This window comes from Eptesicus fuscus, chromosome 15 (assembly GCF_027574615.1).
Source record: "Eptesicus fuscus isolate TK198812 chromosome 15, DD_ASM_mEF_20220401, whole genome shotgun sequence".
NCBI lineage: Eukaryota > Metazoa > Chordata > Mammalia > Chiroptera > Vespertilionidae > Eptesicus > Eptesicus fuscus.
Window position 1 is genome coordinate 74,897,542 of NC_072487.1, and position 21,748 is coordinate 74,919,289.

At 61.7% G+C, this 21,748-nt stretch overlaps 3 protein-coding genes across 7 annotated transcripts in view; 1 reads left to right on the plus strand and 2 right to left on the minus strand.

The window, feature by feature from the left end:
* Positions 1-525: 525 nt before the first annotated feature.
* On the minus strand, positions 526-7,041 carry C15H9orf50 (chromosome 15 C9orf50 homolog). Of its 3 annotated transcripts, none has more exons than XM_054727205.1 (7): positions 6,346-7,041; positions 6,008-6,095; positions 5,767-5,907; positions 2,993-3,150; positions 1,360-1,522; positions 1,069-1,180; positions 526-748 (listed from the first exon to the last, which is right to left on the minus strand). In XM_054727205.1, exons 1-7 carry the CDS (start codon positions 6,866-6,868, stop codon positions 668-670), a joined length of 1,266 nt encoding a protein of 421 aa, XP_054583180.1. In that variant the 5' UTR covers positions 6,869-7,041; the 3' UTR covers positions 526-667. The 3 variants fall into 3 exon arrangements, with proteins under 3 accessions (XP_054583180.1, XP_027983050.2, XP_027983051.2); XM_028127249.2 differs by having other exon boundaries at positions 1,033-1,180; positions 6,346-7,039; XM_028127250.2 differs by having other exon boundaries at positions 1,033-1,180; positions 6,008-6,092; positions 6,346-6,645.
* A 2,355-nt stretch (positions 7,042-9,396) lies between these two features.
* Positions 9,397-15,929, plus strand: NTMT1 (N-terminal Xaa-Pro-Lys N-methyltransferase 1). 3 transcript variants are annotated; one of them, XM_008152529.3, is made up of 5 exons: positions 9,397-9,527; positions 11,113-11,199; positions 13,659-13,863; positions 14,539-14,791; positions 15,552-15,929. In XM_008152529.3, exons 3-5 carry the CDS (start codon positions 13,702-13,704, stop codon positions 15,806-15,808), a joined length of 672 nt encoding a protein of 223 aa, XP_008150751.3. In that variant the 5' UTR covers positions 9,397-9,527; positions 11,113-11,199; positions 13,659-13,701; the 3' UTR covers positions 15,809-15,929. The 3 variants fall into 3 exon arrangements, with proteins under 3 accessions (XP_008150751.3, XP_027983047.2, XP_027983049.2); XM_028127246.2 differs by lacking the exons at positions 9,397-9,527; positions 11,113-11,199 and adding an exon at positions 11,212-11,346 and having other exon boundaries at positions 13,659-13,799; XM_028127248.2 differs by lacking the exons at positions 9,397-9,527; positions 11,113-11,199 and adding an exon at positions 11,261-11,346.
* A 439-nt stretch (positions 15,930-16,368) lies between these two features.
* ASB6 (ankyrin repeat and SOCS box containing 6) overlaps positions 16,369-21,748 on the minus strand; it is a 5,495-nt gene continuing 115 nt past the window's right edge. The window contains exons 1-6 of the mRNA XM_008152526.3: positions 21,615-21,748; positions 19,905-20,086; positions 18,891-18,997; positions 18,694-18,802; positions 18,049-18,135; positions 16,369-17,918 (exon numbers count right to left, since the gene is read on the minus strand). The exon at positions 21,615-21,748 is cut by the window's right edge and continues 115 nt beyond it. Of these exons, the coding sequence (XP_008150748.2) occupies positions 17,251-17,918; positions 18,049-18,135; positions 18,694-18,802; positions 18,891-18,997; positions 19,905-20,086; positions 21,615-21,727 (1,266 nt within the window). The 5' untranslated portion in view covers positions 21,728-21,748 and the 3' untranslated portion in view covers positions 16,369-17,250. The remainder of the gene's footprint in view (positions 17,919-18,048; positions 18,136-18,693; positions 18,803-18,890; positions 18,998-19,904; positions 20,087-21,614) is intronic.

Below are 21,748 nucleotides of genomic sequence, written 5' to 3' on the forward strand. Positions count from 1 at the left end.
GTGGGGGGCACTGCCGGTCAGTGCAGCGGGCAGATCAAGGCCAGGCAGAACCTGCCACCTAATCCCGCACCACCTCCTGACCTGGCTTGAACGCTGCCCACCCCTCCCCCACCAGGAGAGAAACATCTGGCCCCGACCACCCAGATGCTGGGACCAGGGACCAGCGACTAGGAAGGCACACGTCTGTGCACACACAGGGCTCTTTCCCCTGAGCCTGAGTCCGGACGCCCTCACCCCGGAGGGCGAGGTCAGCAAGCAGCCTTTGGCTCCATCAAAGGAGGCAGCTGGGGACAGAGGTCAGGGCAGGTGTCTGCTCCAGGTGTGGGCTGATCCAGACGGAAGAGGCTTGGTCCCAGGTGTGAGGTGTGTGGCAGGGTCTCCCACCTTCCAGAAGAGGGGTTCACTTGGAACAAACCCCGACCCTTGGGGCTGCCTGGCCCCCCACCCCCCCCATCAGCCTCATCTTAGCTGTGACCCCTCACGCCCCTGGTCCAAGAACCCTGAGCCCAGCAACCAGGCACTGGAGAGGCTTGTAGGGTGAGACCTGGCGGCAGGTCCCAGCCCCCTGGGATGTACATTTATTTGTAGGGCAAGGCAGGCCTGTCCGCACCCCAGGCCCATGTCCACGGCTGGGTTGGGGTCCGGGGGCCATGCGTCACCGAGCCTGCTACTGCAGAGCGGAAGGCAGGAGGAGCTGGTACCCCTTAGGACGGCCTCGCTTCAGCTCCAGGCGGGGCAGGAAGGACTCCTAGAGTGAGAGGGTGGACCAGCTGGGCGCGCCGGGATGCAGGTAGGGGCTCTGGGCAGGAGACGGGGCTCCGGGGACCCAGGGGGGATTCTATACTCAGCGCTAGGGGGCAGACACTCACCCCATGTTACAGATGAGGGAACATGTGGAGCTGGGATCTGAACCAGGCAGCCCAGCTCGAGAGCCAGCCCTTGGCCAAACGTGTAGGGAGGCTGTACCTGACCCCCCGGCCCCCCACCGGGCAAGGGGCTCCGGGTGGCCGGCCGGCCGCCGCAGGCACTCACCAGTTGCTGGCTCCAGGAGCAGGGCGATTTGCCCACCTGGTTGAGAACGTTGTGGGTGCCCAGGAAGGCTTTGCGGTCTCTCCGCCACCCCTGGGTGCTGCTCGAGAAGGTGTCCTCAGAGAGGTGGCTCTGCCGCCCCAGGATGGGTCTGTGGGGCACAGCGGCCTGTGAGCCGAATGGACCCCAAGTCCCAGGGCCCCCCATGGCTGGCGGAGCCCTCAAGGGCCCAGACCCTGGGCCTGCCCACTGCTGACAGGGCGGTCTACAGGGTGAGGGGGGGCGGCCCTGGCAGTGCACTCGAACCCCCGCCCGTCCCTGGAGCCTCACAGGCCAGGGCAGTCCCGGCTGGCCGTGGCCGCCTCCCGGGGCCTGGAGTCCAGGGTCTTGGGCAAACTCTCCAACCACCTCCTGATGCTCCCAAACACAGGCTCCAAGGTCGCCGACGAGGGGGCTGGCCGGGGGGGCCGGTTCCCGGTGACGCCCTGCTGGACTAGAGGAGAGAGGGCACCATGAGAGCTCTACCCGGAGGGGCACTCCCCCCACCCTCCCCCCAGCTCTCCCCTGCAGAGCCCGTCTCCATGGAAACCCAAGGCTCCCTCTCTGGCTGCCTCCAGAGGACGCTCGCTTGCTCCGGTTTTAAAACTACCTCGTGTGACTGTTTCTGCCTTGATTACCCAACCTGTGCCCCCACACCCACTCCTGCTCCAGCCCGAAACAGCCCCCCTTTTCTACGGTGGGCAGGCCAGTCACCCCACCATGGATCTCTCATTCGTCCTTCCTGCCAGAGGCTGCCCTTCCCATTGGTCAGGGACCCCGAGGATGGAAGGGGCAAGGAGGCAGCACAGAGCCCCACTCCGGTGCCCTGGGTGCGGCCACAGCTCCCGTGGCCGTGGCCGTGGCTGTGGCTGTGGCTGGTGGCTGGCCAGGAAGCTCTCTCGTGCCAGGCAACTGCCATTTACATGGAACCGCTTCTCCGGGCGCCTCCTTTCCCTGGATTCCCACAGTGGCCGGGCCCCCTCCGGCCTCTCTTCTTGGCGGCTGTGTCATCTGTTTTGGGGCCTTGCCTTCCCCATCAAACAATCAGGTTGGGCAAAATCACAGCTTCTATCTGCAGCTCCCTGTGGCCCCCGGGGAGCCGGGGAGGGTCCCGCCTGAACTGGCAAAGGTCCTGATTCTTAGGGCTTTCCCTCAGCTAGGCATTGGGCCAGCTGTGTCCTGAAATGCACACAGTGGGTGCTCACACAAACAGATCCTGAGAAGAGAAGAGGCCGGGCGGCTGGAAAGGGGGCTTTGTGAAGGGTCTACCAGCAAGGACTAATGTTCGTCCCGCCTCCTGACACCGGAAAACACCGGAAACTGGGCCAGACCGACAGACTGCCACGTTCATCCCCGAGGAGCTGAGCAAACTTCTGCGGGGGACCCGGGCCTGCGGGCTCCCCGCTTCCTGGCCAGCCCAGGTGGTGCCCGTCTCCCCAGCAGAGAGCTGAACCTTCTGGACCGTTCTGGGCACCCCTCCTCCAGGTCTGCTTTCACCAGTAAAGGAAGGAGATGGTCCGGTGCCTTCCCACCATCTCCAGCCCCCGTAGGCCTTGTGGGGGGCCGGACGCGGGGTCGGGAGGCGGGGGGTGCTGGTTCCGAGGGGGGCAGGTACGGCGTGTGGGACCCTTGGCAGCAGCAGTCCTTGGGGGGTGGCGAGGCCTGGGCAGCCAGTGTCTCCTGCTCCAGCACTGAGGCTCTGCCCGGAGCCGTCTGCTTGGGACACTTCTCCGGGACCTCAGATTTGGTCCCTGGAGGTCACCTGACCACCTCCGCCAGCTCGGGCACCTCCTCTGCAGGGCCGGTGGCCTCCGGACCTTTGCAGCTGGCGCCTCCCTCTCACACCCAGGGCCACAGCCTCTGCTCCCCAGGGCCAGGCTGGAACTTTCTGGAGCTCCGGGGGCTCCCCATCCCGTCTGCTTACGCGCACATCTTCGCTCCCAGTAGCGAAACGCCGTGTCCTGTAGCGTCTCGTCAGCGAATCGCACTCGGAAGGGGCTACACCGCCTGTAGGGCCCCGAGGCTTCTGAGGAGCTGTGGGTGAGCGCGGCCTTGAGCTTGGGGGCCTGTAGGCCGCAGGGACTGCGGAAGGAGGCAAGAGCACAAGGGGAGGGCTGAGGCCTGAGCCCCACTCCATCCCAACAACACGCCACCAGCTGCCAGGCACTGCAGCGGCCTCTCTGAGCACTTCCTGCCTGCAGGCTCTGGGCCAAGCATGTGGCGTGCAGCACCCGCCGAGCCCACGCAATTCCGTGACACACAATGACTATTCCCATTTTACAGATGAGAAAACCAAGGCACAGAGGTGCCCTGCAACTCGCCCAAGGTCACACAGCCAGTAAGGGACGGCAGCAAGATCTGGATCCTCCTACAGAGGGCATTTCAGCACAGAGAATACGGATGTGAACTTGGGAGTCAGGCAGTCCTGGGTTCAATGGGAACTCTTGAGGTACGTGTTGTTGTTTTTTAAAATTTTTTGTATTGATTTTAGAGAGGAAGGGAGAGGGAGAGAAAGATAGAAACATCAATGATGAGGGAGAATCATTGATCGGCTGCCTCCTGCACGCCCCCCAGGAATTGAACCGCGACCTCCTGGCTCATAGGTCTATGTTCTATCACTGAGCCACGCTGGGTCGGGCTAGAGCTCTGGTTTTTCATCTGTAAAAGGGAATCCTGGTCACGCCCATCACATGGGGCTGTGAAGACGGGGGCTGGACTGCAGGCACCTGCCAAGGGTCTGCAGGGCCGGAGGTAAACATTTCTAACTGGGAACTGTTCGTATTACCAGTCAGCTCAGCCATACCCCTCCCAGCAGGGAGATCTTGGGGAGACTGTCCTCGGGTCTCCACTTGCAGCTTCCCCTTTAAGTGATGTATTACATGTTATAGACACGATAACAGCATCCTTTCAGGAGTTTGGTGAGTACCAAACAGCTCGGGTGAGGCATCTAGTCCAGGCTCAGTGCTCAGTAGAGGGGATCTGTTCTTGTTACATGTATTGCTATTAATTTTGTCCTCAAGGCCAAGGCCATCAGCCGGCCTGCCCGAGCCACCCGTGGCTCTGTTATTCAGAAACGCCATGTTCGACCGCAAGTACGTACATATTGATATCCCTGCATCCATTTACCTGACCATAGCTTCCTGTCTGTGTGGACCCGGAGGGGATGCTTCTCATCAGCCCACTAAAGAGCCAGGCAGCGGAAGTCCCAGGCGGTGCCTGGCTGCAGGCATTGCACCTGCTGTAGCCAGTAGTTGTCGGCATATCAGCACCCGCTCGGCGCCGGCCTTAGGGCCAGGCCGAGTCACAGCCAGCTCTGCCCGCAGTCTGAACCCTCAGCTTCTCCTCTCCTGTTCTAATGCACCCTGGCGTTCCCCCCACCCCCGGGCCCACCAGAGCCCCGCCCACTGGAAGGTGCTTGGGGATTAATTAGCTCCTGAATATGGGACTCTTTGAATGTGTCCGTCCCTGCTGTTCTCACATTGGAGATCGTGAGTGCCATACTCTTATGTATTATATCTTATGAGAAGCGGGGTGTCTACCTGGCCTGAGTGATTTAAAGTTCCTGGGTTGGCCAACGTGTTTCATTTCTGGCACCTACTCTGATCCATCAGGGGTGTCTGCAAGGAGTGTGGTGTCAGGAAGGGTTCTGAGGCTCCGTGGGGAAAAGTTCTGTGATCCATTAGTTCTGTCTGCCATGGGGTCCGGGTTGGAAGGATGGTATGTAAGTCATGTGTTTACTCTCCCTGGGTCTTTAAATTCACAGGCACCTTTTACCCCTGTTTAAGCCTATTTAAGCTGGAGGAATTTTTCTGCATTCTTTCCCCCTCCATTCGAGCTATGGTTTCTAAGTCCCAGGAAGCTCTAATGCCCGGGCCTCCCTCCTACCTCCAATCCCTCATTTAATTTCCCCCAATACTCGACATATAATAAAACCTAATAAATGGTAGAAGAAGAAATGGATGAATGAATAGTGGACTGGGCAAAAGGATGGAAGGCTGGTGAGTGGGTAGATGGATGGATGGACTGATGGATGAATTAATTAAAATACCTGAATGAAAGAACTAGATCTTAGGAGGACGGGTAGATGTATGAATGGGCGGATGAATAATTATGTGGATGGGTATGTAGACTTGTAGATGGCTTCATGACTAGATTGGAGATGGATAGTACCCTGGATTTATAAGTGGATAGAAGGGTGTCTAAATAATTAATCTATAAATCGGATTCGTGGGTAGAACTATGGGAATTTGTGAATAGATGAATGACCGACTAGACGGGTGGATGGATTAATGAATAGGTTGTAGAAGACCTGGCTCATAGATAAGATGTATACAAGGATGGATGGGTGAATGGGAGAATGAATATATGAATGGATTCATGGATGAATTATGAATGTGTTGGTAGAAGACCAGATTAATGGGTAGATGGATTCATCGATGTTGATGGATGAGGGGATCTCATTGGGAGAAAACGGGATTCGTGGATAGACCTACGTAATGATGAATGAGTGGACGGGTGGGTGGATGGATGGGTGGGTGGACTCAGATGGAGTATGAATGCTTGGGTGGAAGACCCGATTGGTGGATGGACACAGGCATGGTTGAATAGATGGATAGACAGGTAAATTCATGGGCGAAGGGCAGAGGAAAGAAAAGAAAGATGTACTTCCGCCCCTGCCCTCATCCTCCCACAGCTCACTTGGCCTTGTTGACCTCGGAGAATTGTGTGGGCTCTCTCCTCAGCGGCCGCAGTGTGGGCTCTCTCCTCAGCGGCCCCAGGGTAGGTATCCGATGGCTTGAAACCTTCCTGAGACTACTCTGAGAGTTCGATGACTCGCACCTTGAAGACAAACAGGCCACCCCGGCATAAGCGGTCAGGGTCCCCCACCTCGGAGCATCAATGGCAACCCTGTCCCCACCCGTGGGTCACGGACACTCACCGCAGGTGGGGAAGGAAGGAAGGACACGAAGGAGCTTGCCCCCACCAGTGCTCTGACACAGCCCGCTTCTGACGCGATTCTGAGGCTGCTGGGAGCCAGGGGGTGGACATAGTTAGGAGCTTTGCTTGGGGACAGCCCTTTCCAAGGCCTTCTCAGTTCTATGGCCCTCGGCCTCCCTTTCCTCCTTCCCGCCAGAGGGGCCATGGGAGCCCCGCCCTCCAGGGGTGGTTGCCAGAACTCGGCCTGGAAGTCAACTAACACGACCAGTTCTGGCGAGGCCCGCCCCACCGGAAACCACTCAGCCCCTTGCCCAGCCCCTGGGACCCGGCGGGCCTCACTCTGTGGCTCCAGCTTCTCCACCCACTGAGCCCCGAGCTGGCGCAGGAGCTTCTGGAACCTGCCGGGGAGGAACTGGCCTAGCAGGGCGCCCAAGGAGTCCTTGGGGTCCTTGGCCTCCCCGGCCAAGCCCCTCCTGTCCTTCGCGTATTCTCCAGGCTCGGGGTGCTGGAGCACCCGTGTCCAGGGCGCTCTGTCCAGGAACCGGGGCGGCAGCAGCAGCGACCTCAGCCCTGACCTCCGCGCCGCCCGCTGGGCCGCGGCGGGCAGAGGCGGCATGCGCGTCGGGGGGTTGCGGCGGGGCGCCCCCCGCGCCGCGGGCCAGGACTCGCCGCTGGAGGTCTGCCACCACTCGGAGCCGCCCGGCGCCCTCCAGCCCTCGGGCCGCCCCGCGCCCACGGCCGGCCGCAGCGCGCACAGAGGCCAGCCGGGCAGCAGCGGGTCCGCCCGTCGCCGAGCGCCCTCGCCCGGGAACCTCTGGGGCGCCACCTGCTGGGCTCGGGAGTCGGGGTGCCACCGGGGCATGTCTGGCCCTGCGGTCAGCTCAGGGCATCCTCACACCAGGGGGGGCGGGGGCTGCCTCGCGAAGCGGAGCGGAGGGCAGAGACCGGCCCCCAGGCCATGGCACCCGGCGTGGTTTGGGGGGAACATCGCGCGGGCCCGCCGGACACTGAGCGGCTTCAGGCTGGAGCTCGCCCGGCCTCTGTTTCCTCACCTGGAAGAGGGTGACGGCGCGGGCACCCGCCGGCTTTGGGGTGCTGTGACGTTCACGTGCGCGAGCGCACGCGCAAGGCTCAGAGCAGCGCCGGGCCGGGTCGTGCTCAGCAGGATTATTCTTTAGGGTTTAGCCTCAGCCCAGGAAGGTTCCGAGCAGGGCGCTCGCTCAGTGGCCTCAGCTGCGGAATGGGGGGGCGGCTGTGGAATGGGGGGACAGCGCCGGGCTGGGCAGCCCGCAGCACCCGCCCTGCTGGGAATTAGGAAACCTGGAACCAGCCCGTCTCCTGCGGGGCCCCCGCCCCCCCCGCCCCGGGGTGGGGAGCTGGTTGGAAATACAGATGCCCCGGGTTCGGACTGAGTAGGTTGGTGGTGGGGCCGAGACATGTTTTTAAGACTCTCTCCCTTTGGGAGACAGACGCCCAGACCCGCCCCCAGCTGATGGATGACGGGGGGGGCGGGGGGGGGGTCTCCGAGCCTGCCGCCTCCTTACCCCACCGCCCTCCCAGATGCTGTCAGGGGCCAGAGAAGGCCCCGGGGAGCTTAGCGCCCCCTCCAGGTGGCTGGTGCTTGCGAGAGCCCATCTTCGCCGCCTGGCCCCTCCGTGGGCCCCTCCCTGCTGCCTGGATCCGGGGCCTCTCGAGGGCCATTGTGATCCGCCCCTCACCCACGGCCTGTGCGGGGCAGTGGGCACCGCGGCCTGGGGACGGAGGGCGGGGCTGCTGGGTTCAGGATGCCGAGGCTGCAGTCACAAGGGGGTGTGTGTGTGGGGGGGGACTCCTGACCTGGGCAGCCAGGCCCCAGCCAGGGACGGAGGGCCCGGGGTTCAGCTGCCCGCTCCAGGTCCGGGAGGCCCAGGTGGGTCATGTTGGGGCTGGTGGCTCAGCAGAACCTCCGGCGGAAGGCTGGCAGCACCAGCGCAGCGGCCCGGGAGCCCGGAGACTCGGCGGGAGCCCATGCCCTGCCTCTGGGTGCTGCGCGGTGCCGGACCAGTCTCCCCGGTCAGGGCTCCCGGGTCAAGTGGACTAGAGGGTAAACGCTCCATTTGGGAAATCTGAGTGTGGGACAAGGGTAATTTGGGCCAGTAATTTCACTGGCATGGTGTTAGCTTACAATTCGAAAATGAAACAACAACAACTTTGTAATAAATTCCCAGGTGTCTCCTGGAGGAAGCACCACAGACTGTGTGTCCTGTTTCTGCAAATACTCCTCAGCCACGGGTGGGAGGGCGCCTCCTTGGGAAGGCAGAGTACTGAGGAGGGGAGGTAACATATTTTTACTTATTTGAATGGTATGTGAGTTTTTAAAAAATGGGTGAGGAACACCAGGCTGACTAGGTGATGTCTAAGGAGCCCTCCAGCCCTTGCATGCTGTAAACATCGATTCCAGGTTTGGGAATTCAGAAATGCAAGAGGCTTTGAGGTCAGGGGGCTGGCCAGCCCTGGAGTCCGGGTGCAGGGTAAGGACTTCCTCTTCCGTTGACAGGAAGTAAAGGTAGGATTTCCAGGCACCCCTAAAAGAGCTAACCTCAGAGCGGCCCCCAAATAAGATTGGCATTACCCAGGATGTATCCCCGTCCCTTAGAGACATGGGAAATGAAGCTTGGGAGGGGACCCACGTCTGACCTGGGCTACGCTAGAGAGGATGTCAAATAATACGGACATAAACAGATGTGGGGGGTTCCGCCGGTGGTGTTTTCAAGCACCCCCATATAGTTTTCACTTCGTTAGAGTAAACACACTTGAAGCAACTCCTGTGTGCCACATCCGAGGAAGGAACTGGCAGCTTAAGGCCAGGAGGTCAGGTTAGGAAAATGAACTGGGGATGAATATTGTCACTGTAACAGCTGCAAGCGCAAAACCGAAGGCTTGACGTGCCCCATCCCACAGACCTAAGCCCCCGAGCGCTGGAAGCATTTCTGTTTTATGGGGGAACCTAGGGGAGGCGATCTCTTTGGAATGGAAGCTTCATGGACTTATTCTGCTTATTTGGGCGGCAGCCCCGTGGCACTGCCAAGGGTGTTTCTTTTTTCTTCATTCCGTTTTGGATCTGTATATTATTTTAAGATGCGAATTGTTACGGGTGGGATTGGAGGAATAAGGCTTTTATCCGCCCTCTGCAACCCAGTGGGAAAGCCGCAGAATGCTAGTTTCTCCAAGTCCAGCCTTGCACCCTCCAAAGGGACTGGGGGGCGGAGAGGGCCAGCCCTGCGGCTCTTCTGAGTCTGGGACACAGAAGTCGGGTGAGGTCAGGAGCCCGCGGGGCGGGGCAACCCGGTGGCGGGGCGGAGCCAGCCCGGCCCCGCCCCCCGGCACCCGGAAGTGACGTGAGCGGACAAAGGCAGCGCGCGCCGAGGTGTGGTGTCTGGCTGGGTGTGATCGGGGCGGTTGTGTGCCTCTAGGTCTTCGCTGCTGCCGCCGCCCTCGCTTTCTCTTCCCTCTTCTTTGGGGTCCCGGGAGCCGCCCCCGGGGTGAGTAGCACGAGACGGAGCTGGGGCGGCGGCCACCGGGAGAGGGGAGGCCCCGAACCCCAACTGCCTCAGCGCCCCAAGGTCCCGGCTCGTCACATGACCCGCGTGCGACGGCCCCGGCCCCGGCCCCACGTGCGCGCTCCGGGAAGGTCTGCGGGCCGGACCGGGCCGCGGGTGGGGGTAAGGGAGGAAGGCCGGGGTCCCCAAAGCCGGGGCCGGGCACTCCCCCACGCCGGTCCCCGGGCCGCAGCCAGTCCCTTTCCTTCTCCGAGTCTCAGTTCCCCCCGCGAGAAACCGGGGTGAGGAGGTGGGTGCCAGGCTTCAGCTCAGCGCTCAGTTCAGAGCGGGCACTCGGCAGGCCCGTTACGTGGAGTTGCTGTCATATTTCACCTTGGACGCAGCCCCAGATCTGCCTGACAGGTTCGCTGCCAGGAGACCTTGGAGCCAAGGTCAGCGTGTTCGAGGAGAGGCTGTGGTGTCAGAGGCCAGGCTTTGCTGCTGTAAACGGGGATCCCTGGGACCGGAGAACCGGCTGTGTAGTCAGGGGGAGAAAGAAGCCGCCGGTGTCCGAGGCCCTGGGGCCAGGGTGCAGAGGTCTGGACGCGTAGGATCACTGCCCAGGGCGATGGGATGAGGCCCCGGGAGGCCTAGGCCTCTGGGTTAGACGGTTGGGTCCCCTCCTCCTGTTCCTGGTTTGCTGTGTGTTTTAAGGCCCGTCACCCCTTTAGCGGGACAGTTTTTCTGTCTGAACTGGGGGCTGCGGCAGGATTGGAGGTACATGCGGAATGCTTTAGAATGGAGGCCAGAAGCCACAGTCTCAAAGATAGCATCTCCAGTATCTTTGCAGTCTTTCTGTGCTTGCAGGCATGGGGAGCCCCCTCCTCCCTCCTCCCCTTCCCCCCAGACTCAGCTGAGGCCGCTGAATGACCAACCACCCAGCATAACAGTAATAACCCCTAGGTGTGCCCAACACTAGTGTATAGGGCACTTGAGTGCATTTTTCTCTTTGATCATCATGATCGGCAGAGATAACTGACGAGAATCTCATTTGACAGAGATTTGGAACCTGGAGATAACATGTGCCCGGCACTGTATGGGTCACTTTATCCATTTTTTAAAAATGTATTGATTTGAGAGAGAGAGAGAGAGATCAGCTGCCTCTCTGTGTGTGCCCTGAGCAGCGAATAAACCCACAACGCAGATATGTGCCCTGACCGGGAATTGAACCCCTGGGTGCCGCCCTGTCCACCATTCAGAAAGGATTCCTCCAGCCTTGAGATTCCACGGCCCTTTCTGGCTCGGGGAGAGTCCCCGCCACCTTTTAGTGTCCGGGACAACTCTGACCAGCTGCGCCACGCTGCCAGGGCCACTTTATGCATTTATGGTCAGTATTGCTGCTCCCATTTTATAGATGAAGACACTTCGGTGACAGGTTACGTGTCTGACTGAGCTTACACAGCCAAGGAGCAGCAGAGCCAGGACTCAGGCCTGGTTCACTTGATTTCATCAGAGCCTTTGTTGGTTGTTAACATTCCCCCTAATTTTCTTTTCTTCCTTCCTCCCTCCTTCCCTTTCTCTTTCATAGAGCATCCTGCCATTCTCATATGTCCAGCTGCAGACACACAGATCCGAGGAGAAGAGGCCCCGTCCCGCAGGCTGCGCGGAGGAGGAGGTAATTGAGACGGGCTCTGGCCTGCTTCTCCTAGAGACAGATGACTGAGAGGCTGAGATGGCTCTGCCCTGCACCGCCAGTGACAGTTCCAACAGCACTCTCTTCCATGGCTCCCGGGAAAGAGAAGTAGCTGGGGCAGCTATCCAGGTGTTGCCCTAAACACCTTGGAGGGGGAGAAGGTGGCCGATGACCGTGAAGGCTGGGCAGGTACATGCTCCCGCCAAGGAGCACAAGTTCACTGTGAGCAAAGGGTTTCTCTGCCCCTCCAGGTGAGCCCAGAGCACACAGCCAGGTTGGCCCCGGCCCCGGCCCCGGCCCCGGCCCCGTCTCTGTAGTGGCGGAGCTCCTCACTGTGATCTGGGCAGAGTGTGGGAGGGCTTCCTGCTGTTTGATTGACAACCCCGCTCCCTCTGGCTCCTAGGGACCCCCCCCCCGCCCACACCGTAAGTCTCGTTTACTAATGAATCAGCTCTTAGAACAAATGTCAGAGTTATAGTGGCCATTTCCTGGCCTGGATGGGTCTCCCCTGGCTTGTTCCTAGAATTTGCCTGTAAGTGGAATTCTTGTAAATTAGATTATTCAGGGGACCTTGACATTTAAAGGAATCATGTTATAAGGCTTTTGGTAAAGCAAATGATTATATTGTCGGTAATGGCCTTCCGTGTTATCAGTGTTGAATGGTTGGATTTTTATGTGGGGTTTTCTTAGAAGTGGAAACTGGCTGCAGCCACACAAAGCTCATTCTTTGATTCATTCAACAACCAATTAGCAAACACCCACCGTGTATCAGGTGCTGGGCTAATGGTGTTGAAAGTAATGACCTTGCCCTGGGAAGCTAAAACCCCGGAGGGCCTGCGAGGCAGACAGAGAGAGTAGAGCCAGGCAAGTGTTTGGTCTCCGATTTATTCTGTCCACTTAACGGGAAGTGTGTGTTTTGCTGAATACCACGTGGGATGCCAGAGAACCCAGTGATACACCTGGGTGTGACTCTCTGCTGCCGACCTGGCCGCCATTCAGAAAGGACTCCTCCAGCCTTGAGGTTCCACGGCACTTTCCGGCTCGGGGAGTCCTCCTGGTCTCTCCCCGCGTGTGTGGGTTTCGTTTTGCCCCGTCTCCTGCTGGGCTGCCAGCTCTCTGGGGGTCAGGCTTGATGTTGACAAGCCTCAGCAACTAGACCACCTGCCAGGGGGAACATCTGTTGACGAGGGCCAGGGCCTCCGGGGATGGGGGGGAGGGATGAGACCCTGATGCCCCTCCTGGGCTGAGTGTGGGGCTGCGAACAGGCCTTCCGTCCCTGAGCGGCGTGGGGGCCTGCTCTGCTGCCAGGGCCCCGCCGCTGCTTTGTGACCCTTCGTCCACCTGGTCACGCTCCTGCCGGCGGTGACACTCTCGGTGTCGGCTTTGGCTCCTGCCCCTGCAGTTCACACAGCTGCCAAGTCTTCCAGACCCATTTTCTCGTCGCTCCCTGCGGAACCCAGGCTAGTTCGAGCTCATTGCTCTTTAGGGTGAAATCTAAACTACATGTGACCCAGAGGACCGGAGGTGCCAGTTGCGAGGGCTCTGTGCCCGCTCCTCTTCCTGGAGCAGTCTCCTTGCCCCGTGTGCTTAGTGAACTCTTCCTGGTCCTTTGTCTTAGCTGAGGTCACTTCTCCAGAGCCTTCCGTGACCCCAGCAGAGGTAGGTCCCTCCAGGGTGTGCCCTGTACTCCCCAGCCTTACAGTTGTGATTGAGTCAAGCTGTCTTCTGTCTCCCCGTTCACGGCACGATGCCTGGCAGAGTCCTGGCTGACTGTGGATGAAGGACTGGACCCGGAAGTGAGCTTGCTTCTGGGCTGACCAGCGAGAGAGGGGGTCGTGGGGACTGCTCAGCCCTCCCCCTCTACCCCCACCCCCACGGCATACACTGTAGCAGGCTTGGGCTCCTTGCTTCACCCAAGGATATATTTTTTTCCATTGCTTTTCAGAGAGAGTGGAAGGGAGGGAGGGAGAGAGGAGAAGAGAGAGAGAAACATCGATGTGAGAGAGACACACTGACCAGCTGCATTTGCCTCCTGCATGCGCCCTGACAGGCTGGGAGCGAACCTGCAACCCAGGTACGTGCTCTTGACCGGGAATCAAACCCGCCACCTTCCATTGTGAGGGCCAGTGCTCTAACCATTAGCAACACTGGCCAGGGCGCACACACCTTTCCCTCAGCTCAGATTCTGTCCGCTGGGGTCAGAAGCCATGGAGCCAGGTGTCAGGTAGGGTGAGGGAAGCACTAGAAGCCAGGACTCTGGGTCTCCTCTGACGTGAAGTTCGCTTTGTAAAATGACCTGAATGCAAGAGGCGGCAGGCACTGTCCTCCAAGGGGTAGCAGCAGATGGGGGACACTGGACATCCCCCTGCGTCAGGCGGACTGTGACCAGCCAAGACATGAGCCGGGCCTCCACCTGGCTGATTCACTCCACTTTTATGCAGGAGGTGCCACTGCGGAGTCTGAGCAGACGCGGTTGGAGACAGCATGACGAGCGAGGTGATAGAAGACGAGAAGCAATTCTACTCCAAGGCCAAGACGTACTGGAAGGACATCCCGCCGACGGTGGACGGCATGCTCGGGGGGTACGGCCACATCTCCAGCATCGACATCAGCAGCTCCCGGAAGTTCCTGCAGAGGTTTCTGAGGGTAGGCAGGTCTGGGGTGCTCTCCGGAGCATGTGCTGGCGCCACCTCACTCTGCCGCTGCAGGGCCGGCGGTGTGTCTACCACCCAGGCCCGAAGGGCAGCGGGCGGCTGTGGACTGTGCCTCAAGGTGACCCGACAGGCGCTGGCTGTTATGCTGGGGGGTTCCCTGGTCCCAGAACTGAGTGGTCTCCCTTTAAATTGTCCCATTTTCCCAGGGACGAAACCTTGGCGCTCTGCCATGTTTGTGGGCATTTGGGCTGCGGGTGTTGGCTGTTCTGCAGAAGGCAAGCTCCTGGTCACTCCCCCACGGCCTCTCCCGCCCCTCGTCTGTGAGCGAGCAGCAGGGCCGCTCTGGTTGTCTCTCCGCCCACTCGCCATCCTCCCAAGTTTGTCCCAATCCCGTGTCATTGATTGGCCTCTGGCCTTTCACTGACTGAATTCTCCCTGTTCTCTGTGCTGTCACTTTAACGGGGTCTCGGGAGTGAGATGAATGCACCTACTCAAGTCAGCACCTCAAAGCGGAAGCTGGCTTTCATGTTAGAAATCTGACCCAGAAAACTCATGCTCACACCCTGTCCAGGTTAGAGGAGACCCTCAGGGGCTCGTGAGGAAGGGCCCTGGGCAGTGACGGGTCCCTCTGGCTTTCCGAGCCGTCCTGACGCCGGTCCTGTTTTAGGAAGGCCCCAACCAGACGGGGACCTCCTGCGCCCTGGACTGCGGCGCCGGCATTGGCAGGATCACCAAGCGGCTGCTCCTGCCGCTCTTCCGAGCGGTGGACCTGGTGGACGTGACAGAGGACTTTCTGGCTAAAGCGAAGACCTACCTGGGCGAGGAGGGCAAGAGGGTGAGGAACTACTTCTGCTGTGGCCTCCAGGACTTCAGCCCGGAGCCCAGCTCCTACGACGTCATCTGGATCCAGTGGGTGATAGGTGAGCATCCTGCTGCTGTCCTCTGCCCTGCGCGTCCCGCTTCCCAGACTGGAGTCCCCACGGCCTGGAGCTGGGCGGGCAGCGGGGGTTTCTCCAGCCTCCCTGCGCCCCAGGACCGTGGGGCACGCTGCCTTAAAGGTACAGCTCTTTCCATGTTTTATTTAACTCAGCACCTGCTGTGACCATTGGGGAGGCAGTTTTTTGTTGAAAAAATTGAAATGTCCAATTAACTGACTTAGAAAGAACATGGGTAGTTTTTATAAAAGGGTTTTTTAATAAGAGAAGTTGAAGTTTTGGCTGTCCCTGCTCTTGGCCCTCTCGGCCTACCGGCACACCCAGGGTGCTCCCCCAGCGGTCAGCCACCCTCCCAGGCAGGCAGCACCGCCCTGCTGGGACCTACTGCGCCTGGCCCTGTATTTTGTGGTCCCCAAAAGCCTGTCTGGAGTTTTACTGTAGGCACACCGCCCTGGTCCAGGCCTAGGAGGGTGGGGGGCATGTGGAGAGGTGTCCGGCATGGCCTGAAGTCACTGGTCACGGTGGAATCCCAGCTGCACATTTCATGGCAGCCCGTGGCTCGGGGACTTCGACCCAGTCTCCTCTTTCACAAAATGGGCCGCAGTGACCCCCAGGACTGCTGAGGGCAGGGCGGCCCTGCGTGTCCATCATAAAGTAAGTGCAAAGTGGAGTAAGCGGTGGCTGAGAGGAGCCGCCAGAGGAGCGTGTGCCCGCACCATCCCGTTCCCACGCCTCTGCCTTCCAGGCCACCTGACCGATCGGCACCTGGCCGAGTTCCTGCGGCGCTGCAAGCGGGGCCTGCGCCCCAACGGCATCATCGTCATCAAAGACAACATGGCCCAGGAGGGCGTGATCCTGGACGACGTGGACAGCAGCGTGTGCCGGGACCTCGAGGTGGTCCACGGCATTGTCCGCAGCGCAGGCCTCAGCCTCCTGGCCCAGGAGCGGCAGGAGAACCTCCCCGACGAGATCTACCACGTCTACAGCTTGGCCCTGAGATGAGCGGGGCCGGCAGGGCAAGAGGGACCGGCGGGGCGGGGGAGCCGGCAGCCAGGTGCCATCAGAGGCTCGTGCCGGCGGTTCGCAGGAGTTGAGTGAGGCCAGTAAATGTACCCGCCTGCCACCCCTGCTATACAGGCTCTTTGTCACAACAGCCCCACGGGGAGGAGTGCCATCCAGTGGGCAGTGAGGCAGGCGCCTGGCTCCGCTGCCTCGGGTGGGGACTGGGCAGTGCAGGTCTGTGGGGTGTGGTGACCCAGCAGAAGCGGAGATTCTCTGATCTCCATCACCAGCCACAGGCCTGGCTGCCTTCAGAGGAAGAGGACCCTGACCGCGGCTGCGGACACGACCTCCGGGGAGAGGCGCGGCCGCTGTACCCGCAGCGGGTGGCAGTTCATGTCCCGAGTCCTCTCTGGTGATGGGCCCTGGTGTCCCTAATGTGGTCACAGCAGCCCGCGGCCCGGGGGGGGGGGGGGGCCCGCAGCTCACTCTTGGCCGTGCCTTGCGGTTCCTCCTTGGCGGACGTTTTCAGTCAAAAATAAAAAGGGTGAACCCTTGTGCTGGAAGGCCCCACAGGTCTGGAGTGCTTTTTTTATGGGACGAGTGTTGTTACTTGAGCCCTAATGCAGTGTCTGTTCCTGCTGACCCCTTCTTCCAGGACGCTGTGGGTCCGTCATCCTGAAATGGGGGGGGTGGGGGGGCCAGGGGGGCAGAAATGTTATCAAGGGCCTTTTAAGGCCAAGAGAAGTCAGTTTAATTAGGTAATATAAATATGCCATTTAGTTGCCTTAGCTTATTTCTGAGGCATTTACACAATTCACAAGGACCAACGTGATAGCTTTGTGAGGCTCCGCACTAGGCCGGACAGTCAGCCTTCAGTGCTGGTAGCTTTCGCCCTCAGATGAGACATTTTGGGATGTCCCTGGTCATGCATGATTGCTTTTTAGCAGAGGGCATGGTCCCCACGCCCTGGGTTTGGCACAGCCCTGTTCCCGGGTGGGCGGGGCCGCAGGTGGCCTGGCCGCCAGCAGGAAGCAGCTCAGCTTCGTCCCCAGCCCACAAAGCCCTTCTGGGGAGTAAAGGGCCTCGCCTGGGCTGCACCCGCCAAGGCCCACCCGGTTCCTTCTGGCTTCAGCTCTGTCCATGCAGCTCACAGGAGTCCTGCGCTCAGAATGCCCACCAGTCCTCTCACGCTTGTCCCAAATCAAAGCCCTGTCATTTTCCCCATGTGGGTCGAGAACTGGGTCACTGTCAAAGGGATGGGGGCCGTCTCCCCGAAAGACACAGCCTTGCCCACAGGAATGACCGCAGCTGCCGGCTCCCCTTGTACCAGCCTGCGCCTTCTGACAGGCAGGACCGAAGGCTCCCCCAAGGCCGCGCCGGGACGTCAGTCCACCGACGGGCTGGCTGAGGGGCCCGGGCCCTGCCCCTTGGGTCTGGAGCGGTCAGACGTCGGCCTCCACGGGGCTGCTGTGCTCACTGAGGAGGTACCACTTCAGCCTGTCGGGCAGAGGCAGCGCCTGCACCTTGGCATCCACGGGCCACGGCTGCAGGGAGAGCCGGATGTAGACGCGACACAGGTGCTTGAGGGGCGGGGGGTAGCTCTCCAGCTGCCTCAGGGAGGCGTGCAGGGCCCGGATCTTCTCTGCCAGGCTGCCCACAGGACGGATGTCGAAGTTCTCCGGCAGCTGCAGCTTTCGGGAGTTGGTCACCATGAGGTCCAGGACGGTCTCGGCTTTGCGCAGGAGGTCCACGTGGCTCTCGTCTTCGGCGCAGCCCGGGTGGGAGCAGAGCCTGTCGAAGACGACGTGGAAGCCGGACCAGCAGGACGCTCCGTGCAGGGAACAGTTGTAGGCGGCTCCGGACTCGAGCAGGAAGCGCAGGAGAGGGAAGTGCACCTGGAAGCTCTTGAGGCAGATGTGCGTGAGCGACTCGTGGGCCGGGCACTCGCTGGGGTCGGCCCCGTGGGCCAGCAGCAGCTGCGTGACTTGGAAGCAGAAGCGGTTGATCATCTGGGCTTCCTCTTTGTCCCCTCCCACCGTCTCCCCGAGCAGGAAGATGATGCAGGTGAACACGGTGTCCCCGTCTTTGGTGGTCGACTTCACGTCTGCGCCTGGAAGAGCCAGCGGGGAGGACAGAGATGGGAGGAGCCCTGAGGCCCTACGTAACCCTGGGGGCGGGGAGAGCCAGCAGGCCCTGCCCCGGTGGAAGGGGGAGGCAGGGGCAGCCCGGGAAGAGCTCACCTCCCTCCAGCAGCAGCCGGATGTTCTCGGTGTTGTGGATCTGCACGCCGTCGCTGCTGGCCAGAGCGTGGAGCAGAGCAGTCTTCCCTGAGGAGGGAGAGTGGGGGAGGAGGCCATGGAGCCGAGGGAGGGCAGCCCCAGAGGAGGAGGGAGCTAGTCGCTCAGATCAGAAAATGACCTTGCAAAAGGACTGACCTCTCAGCTAGGGCTGAGGGTGACCGCTTTCTGGCCAGTCTTTCCAGCCACACACACGAGAGAAGTAGGATATTTCTGGACCCTGGGATGCTACCCGAGACCTGGCTGGGTCTCTCCCAACAGGAAGACAGTTCCCTGAGAAGCTGAGCGCGTACCCCGAGGTCCTCCCTCAGACAGCCGTACCCCGAGGTCCTCCCTCAGACAGCCGTACCCCGAGGTCCTCCCTCAGACAGCAGTACCCCGAGGTCCTCCCTCAGACAGCCGTACCCCGAGGTCCTCCCTCAGACAGCCGTACCCCGAGGTCCTCCCTCAGACAGCCGTCAAGGGGCTGGCGTGGGCCCACTGCACTCTCCCAAGCTTCTGCAAGCGCACCTGTGTGCACCGGGCCAGCACGTGGGCTGCACCAGCCTGCCCGCCTGTCACCCTGGGGCACCCAGAGGAGGCACCCACCATGCTTGTCGGCTGCATTGACGTCGGCCCCAAGGTCCAGGAGGCGCTGCAGGCAGGGCAGGCGCTCCGGCTCCTCGCTGGCCAGGTCCAGGGGGCTGCTCTCGTGGATCTGAGCCAGAAAGCACAGCCGGTTGGCCTGGGCGCTGCTCCCGCCCCTACTGCACCCCCTCCCTCAGAGCGGGCTGCCCGGCTCTTACCCGGTCCCTCCGGTTAATGTCGGCCCCATGGCGCACCAGCAGCTCCGCCATGTCAGGCTGGTTTCGCAGGACAGCGATGTGCAGGGCCGTGTAGTAGGTGACCGGGTCTGAGGGCACAGCCAGCTCGTCAGCCCCCCCTCCCCCGACGGGCCCGGGCTGCTGTCACCCGGAGGGCTCAGAACACAGCTGCCCTCACTGGGTGCCACAGGCTCTGGGCGGACCTAGGTTCGGGTCCTGGGTGTGGTGGTGGGTACGGCACGCACTTAATCTGTTTGGGCTTCGGTTTCCTCTGTGTAAAGTGGGGCCACCCAGCAGGGCACCTCCTCCCGGGTTACTGGGAGGACACCCAGAGTGCCCGCTCCTCAAGCCTGGCGCTGGCAGCCACGTTCTCAAAGCCGGGTCTCCGAGCGCCTGACTTCAGAACACCCCCCCCCCTCACCCCCCGCCTCAGCTCCTTGACGCTCCCGGAGCCTGCAGCCTCTGAGCCCGTCCTCAGACGGGAGAGGAGCCATGCCTGGCCATGTCCGGTGTCAGAGCAAAGACGGCCATTTGGTCATAAGTCTCCTGGCTGACCTGCCCTCCTGGGTGAAAAGCCAGAGGAAAGGAAAAGGGCTCCGTCACCTCCTGCCCCGCCCCCCGCCCCTACAAGCTAGAAGCCCACACAGTCCTGCTGTGATTGAGGCCCGGTGTCCCCCCTCTTCCGTGGGATGAACGCAAATGCAAGACGGCTCAGAATAAGTGGCAGGAAATGACCTTCCCTTAGCTCGGGGCACAGTGCCAGCAGCTGCATTTCACCTAATGGGAGCAGGGGATTGGCGGGAGCTGGAAGGTTTGCTAAATCAATAAATCAATCACCCGGTAGCAGCTACAAGCCTGCTCCTGGGCCCAGGTGCTCAGGCCAGCTGACGCCCGCGGGGTGGGAGGCCACCCAGGGCGGGTTCCGTCGCCATCACCCTCGAAACAAGCAAGCCCCCAGAGCGCCGCCCATCCGCCCAGCCCCGCGGCTCCCCTGACCTTCAAAGTTGAGGTTGGCCCCGTTCCGCAGGAGAACGTCGGCCGCCTGGGTCAGCCCCAGCTCGGCCATCTTCAGCAGCGCATTGCTCACGCCTTCCTGGTAAAACGGGGAGTGGGCCTTTCTCTCCAGGAGCTCCGTGAGCACAAGGAGCCGGCTCTCCTCGCTGGGCACGTAGCTGGGCCTGGGCAGGAGAGGCGGGCCAGCTGAGGGCGGAAACAGCGGACCTCTGGTGTCCCGCCGTCCGACACCGCCCTCCCCGCCTCGAGGCGGGGCCCTGGCTCTGGCAGAATCTCCCTTTGGGAAAGACCTGTGGGTCACGCCAGGTTTCTAACTGGCAGCCTCCGCAGGTTTGCCGAAAGGACCAGGTGTCTCCAGGCTCCTCCCAAGGTGCAGAGAACCTGGTCCCTGACTTGGGTACGAAACCTCACATACCTGGGCAGCTGGGGCGGAGGGAACCCCTGTGGCCAGGAGCAAGAGCCAGACACTGACCCTCCGCCCCAGACACTGACCCCCTCCCCCAGACACTGACCCTCCTCCCCCGGACACTGACCCTCCCCCCGAGACACTGACCCTCCCCCCGAGACACTGACCCCCTCCCCCGGACACTGACCCTCCTCCCCCTCCCCCGGACACTGACTCCCCTCCCCCGGACACTGACCCCCTCCCCCGGACACTGACCCCCCTCCCTGGACACTGACCCCCCGGACACTGACCCCCCTCCCCCGGACACTGACCCCCCTCCCCCAGGCACTGACTGAGAGGAAAGCAGCCCAGCCAGGCAGCCCTCCCTCCCTGCTCACCCTCGGGACCACCCGTCTCCCGGTCTTCCCTGGGCGGGTGCACCCGGGCTTCACACCCAGCCCCAACCCTGCGACCCCAGCACACTGACCACTCAGAACCGCCATGACTTCCCCAGAGGCCAGACCCGGGGACACTCCTTCAGGAACTCCTCCACAGGCCGCCATCTCCTCCTCTCGGGAGGCTTCCCTCCCCACAGGCGCTCCCCACGCTCCGCTCCGCCTTCCTCTCACCCTCTGCACCCCTTCAATTGTTGGGATCAAGGTTCCATCCTTACTGCCTGGGCAGGATCCCAACAGCCCTAGAGAGTGCCAGTGCCCCGTGGGTGCCAGGCCGCCTCCTGGGGCTGCCCTCCCCGCCGCCCAGAGCAGCCTCCCTGACCCGACAGCGCGAACAAGGCCCGGCTCCCCACAGGGACATTCCAACTGGCCCCCGAACACACGCGGCCCCCTTTCCTCCGAAACCAGCTGTGTAAGGACTGCCAGCCTCTCTCCTCCGGCGCAGGAGCATCAGGAAGGCTGGAGGCCGATCACCCCCCCGAAGCGGCCCTGACTCCTCTCCGCACGCAGAGCTAACTCGGCCAGAAAGCCCCCTCCGCGCTGCCCCGGGGTGGAACCGAGGCCCCCCCAGAGGCCGCCCTGCTCCTCGGCAGCTCCAGGTGGAGGGCACCGGACAGGGCACCGGTGGGCAGTGGGCAGAGGCGCTGCCGACAGCCGCCCTCCAGCCCGTCCTGCGCGGCCTGGGCACCCCGCACCCCGCACCCCGCACCCTGCAGGGCGGGAGCCGGCGCTCGGAGGCCTCGGTCTCCTCTGGGGAAGGCGGGGACCGACAGCCCCTCCCGCCCCCTGGGAGCGACAGAAAGCGGCAGCGCCGGGTCGGAGCGTCCCGGCCGGCGGGGAGGGAGGACTCACCCGTCCAGGGGCTCCTGGCGCTCGGGGTCCTGGATGCCCAGGGAGCCCAGAATGGCATCCACCAGCGGCTGGTACTCGAAGATGATCCTCCGGAAGCCGTGCAGGAAGGGCATCGCGGCGGCCGGGCGGCCGCA

Excerpts from the sequence above, each read along its gene's own strand:
- C15H9orf50 (XM_028127249.2), bottom strand. The coding sequence starts at position 6,868 with ATGCCCCGGTGGCACCCCGACTCCCGAGCCCAGCAGGTGGCGCCCCAG. Across the intron at positions 1,523-2,992 it reads CTGGGAGCGAAGATGTGCGC|TCCAGCAGGGCGTCACCGGG; the intron begins GTAAGCAGACGG and ends TCTCTCCTCTAG. Across the intron at positions 1,181-1,359 it reads AGCCGGGACTGCCCTGGCCT|ACCCATCCTGGGGCGGCAGA; the intron begins GTGAGGCTCCAG and ends TGTGCCCCACAG.
- NTMT1 (XM_028127246.2), top strand. The coding sequence starts at position 11,257 with ATGGCTCTGCCCTGCACCGCCAGTGACAGTTCCAACAGCACTCTCTTC. Across the intron at positions 11,347-13,658 it reads TAGCTGGGGCAGCTATCCAG|GAGGTGCCACTGCGGAGTCT; the intron begins GTGTTGCCCTAA and ends ACTTTTATGCAG. Across the intron at positions 13,800-14,538 it reads GTGGACGGCATGCTCGGGGG|GAAGGCCCCAACCAGACGGG; the intron begins GTACGGCCACAT and ends GTCCTGTTTTAG.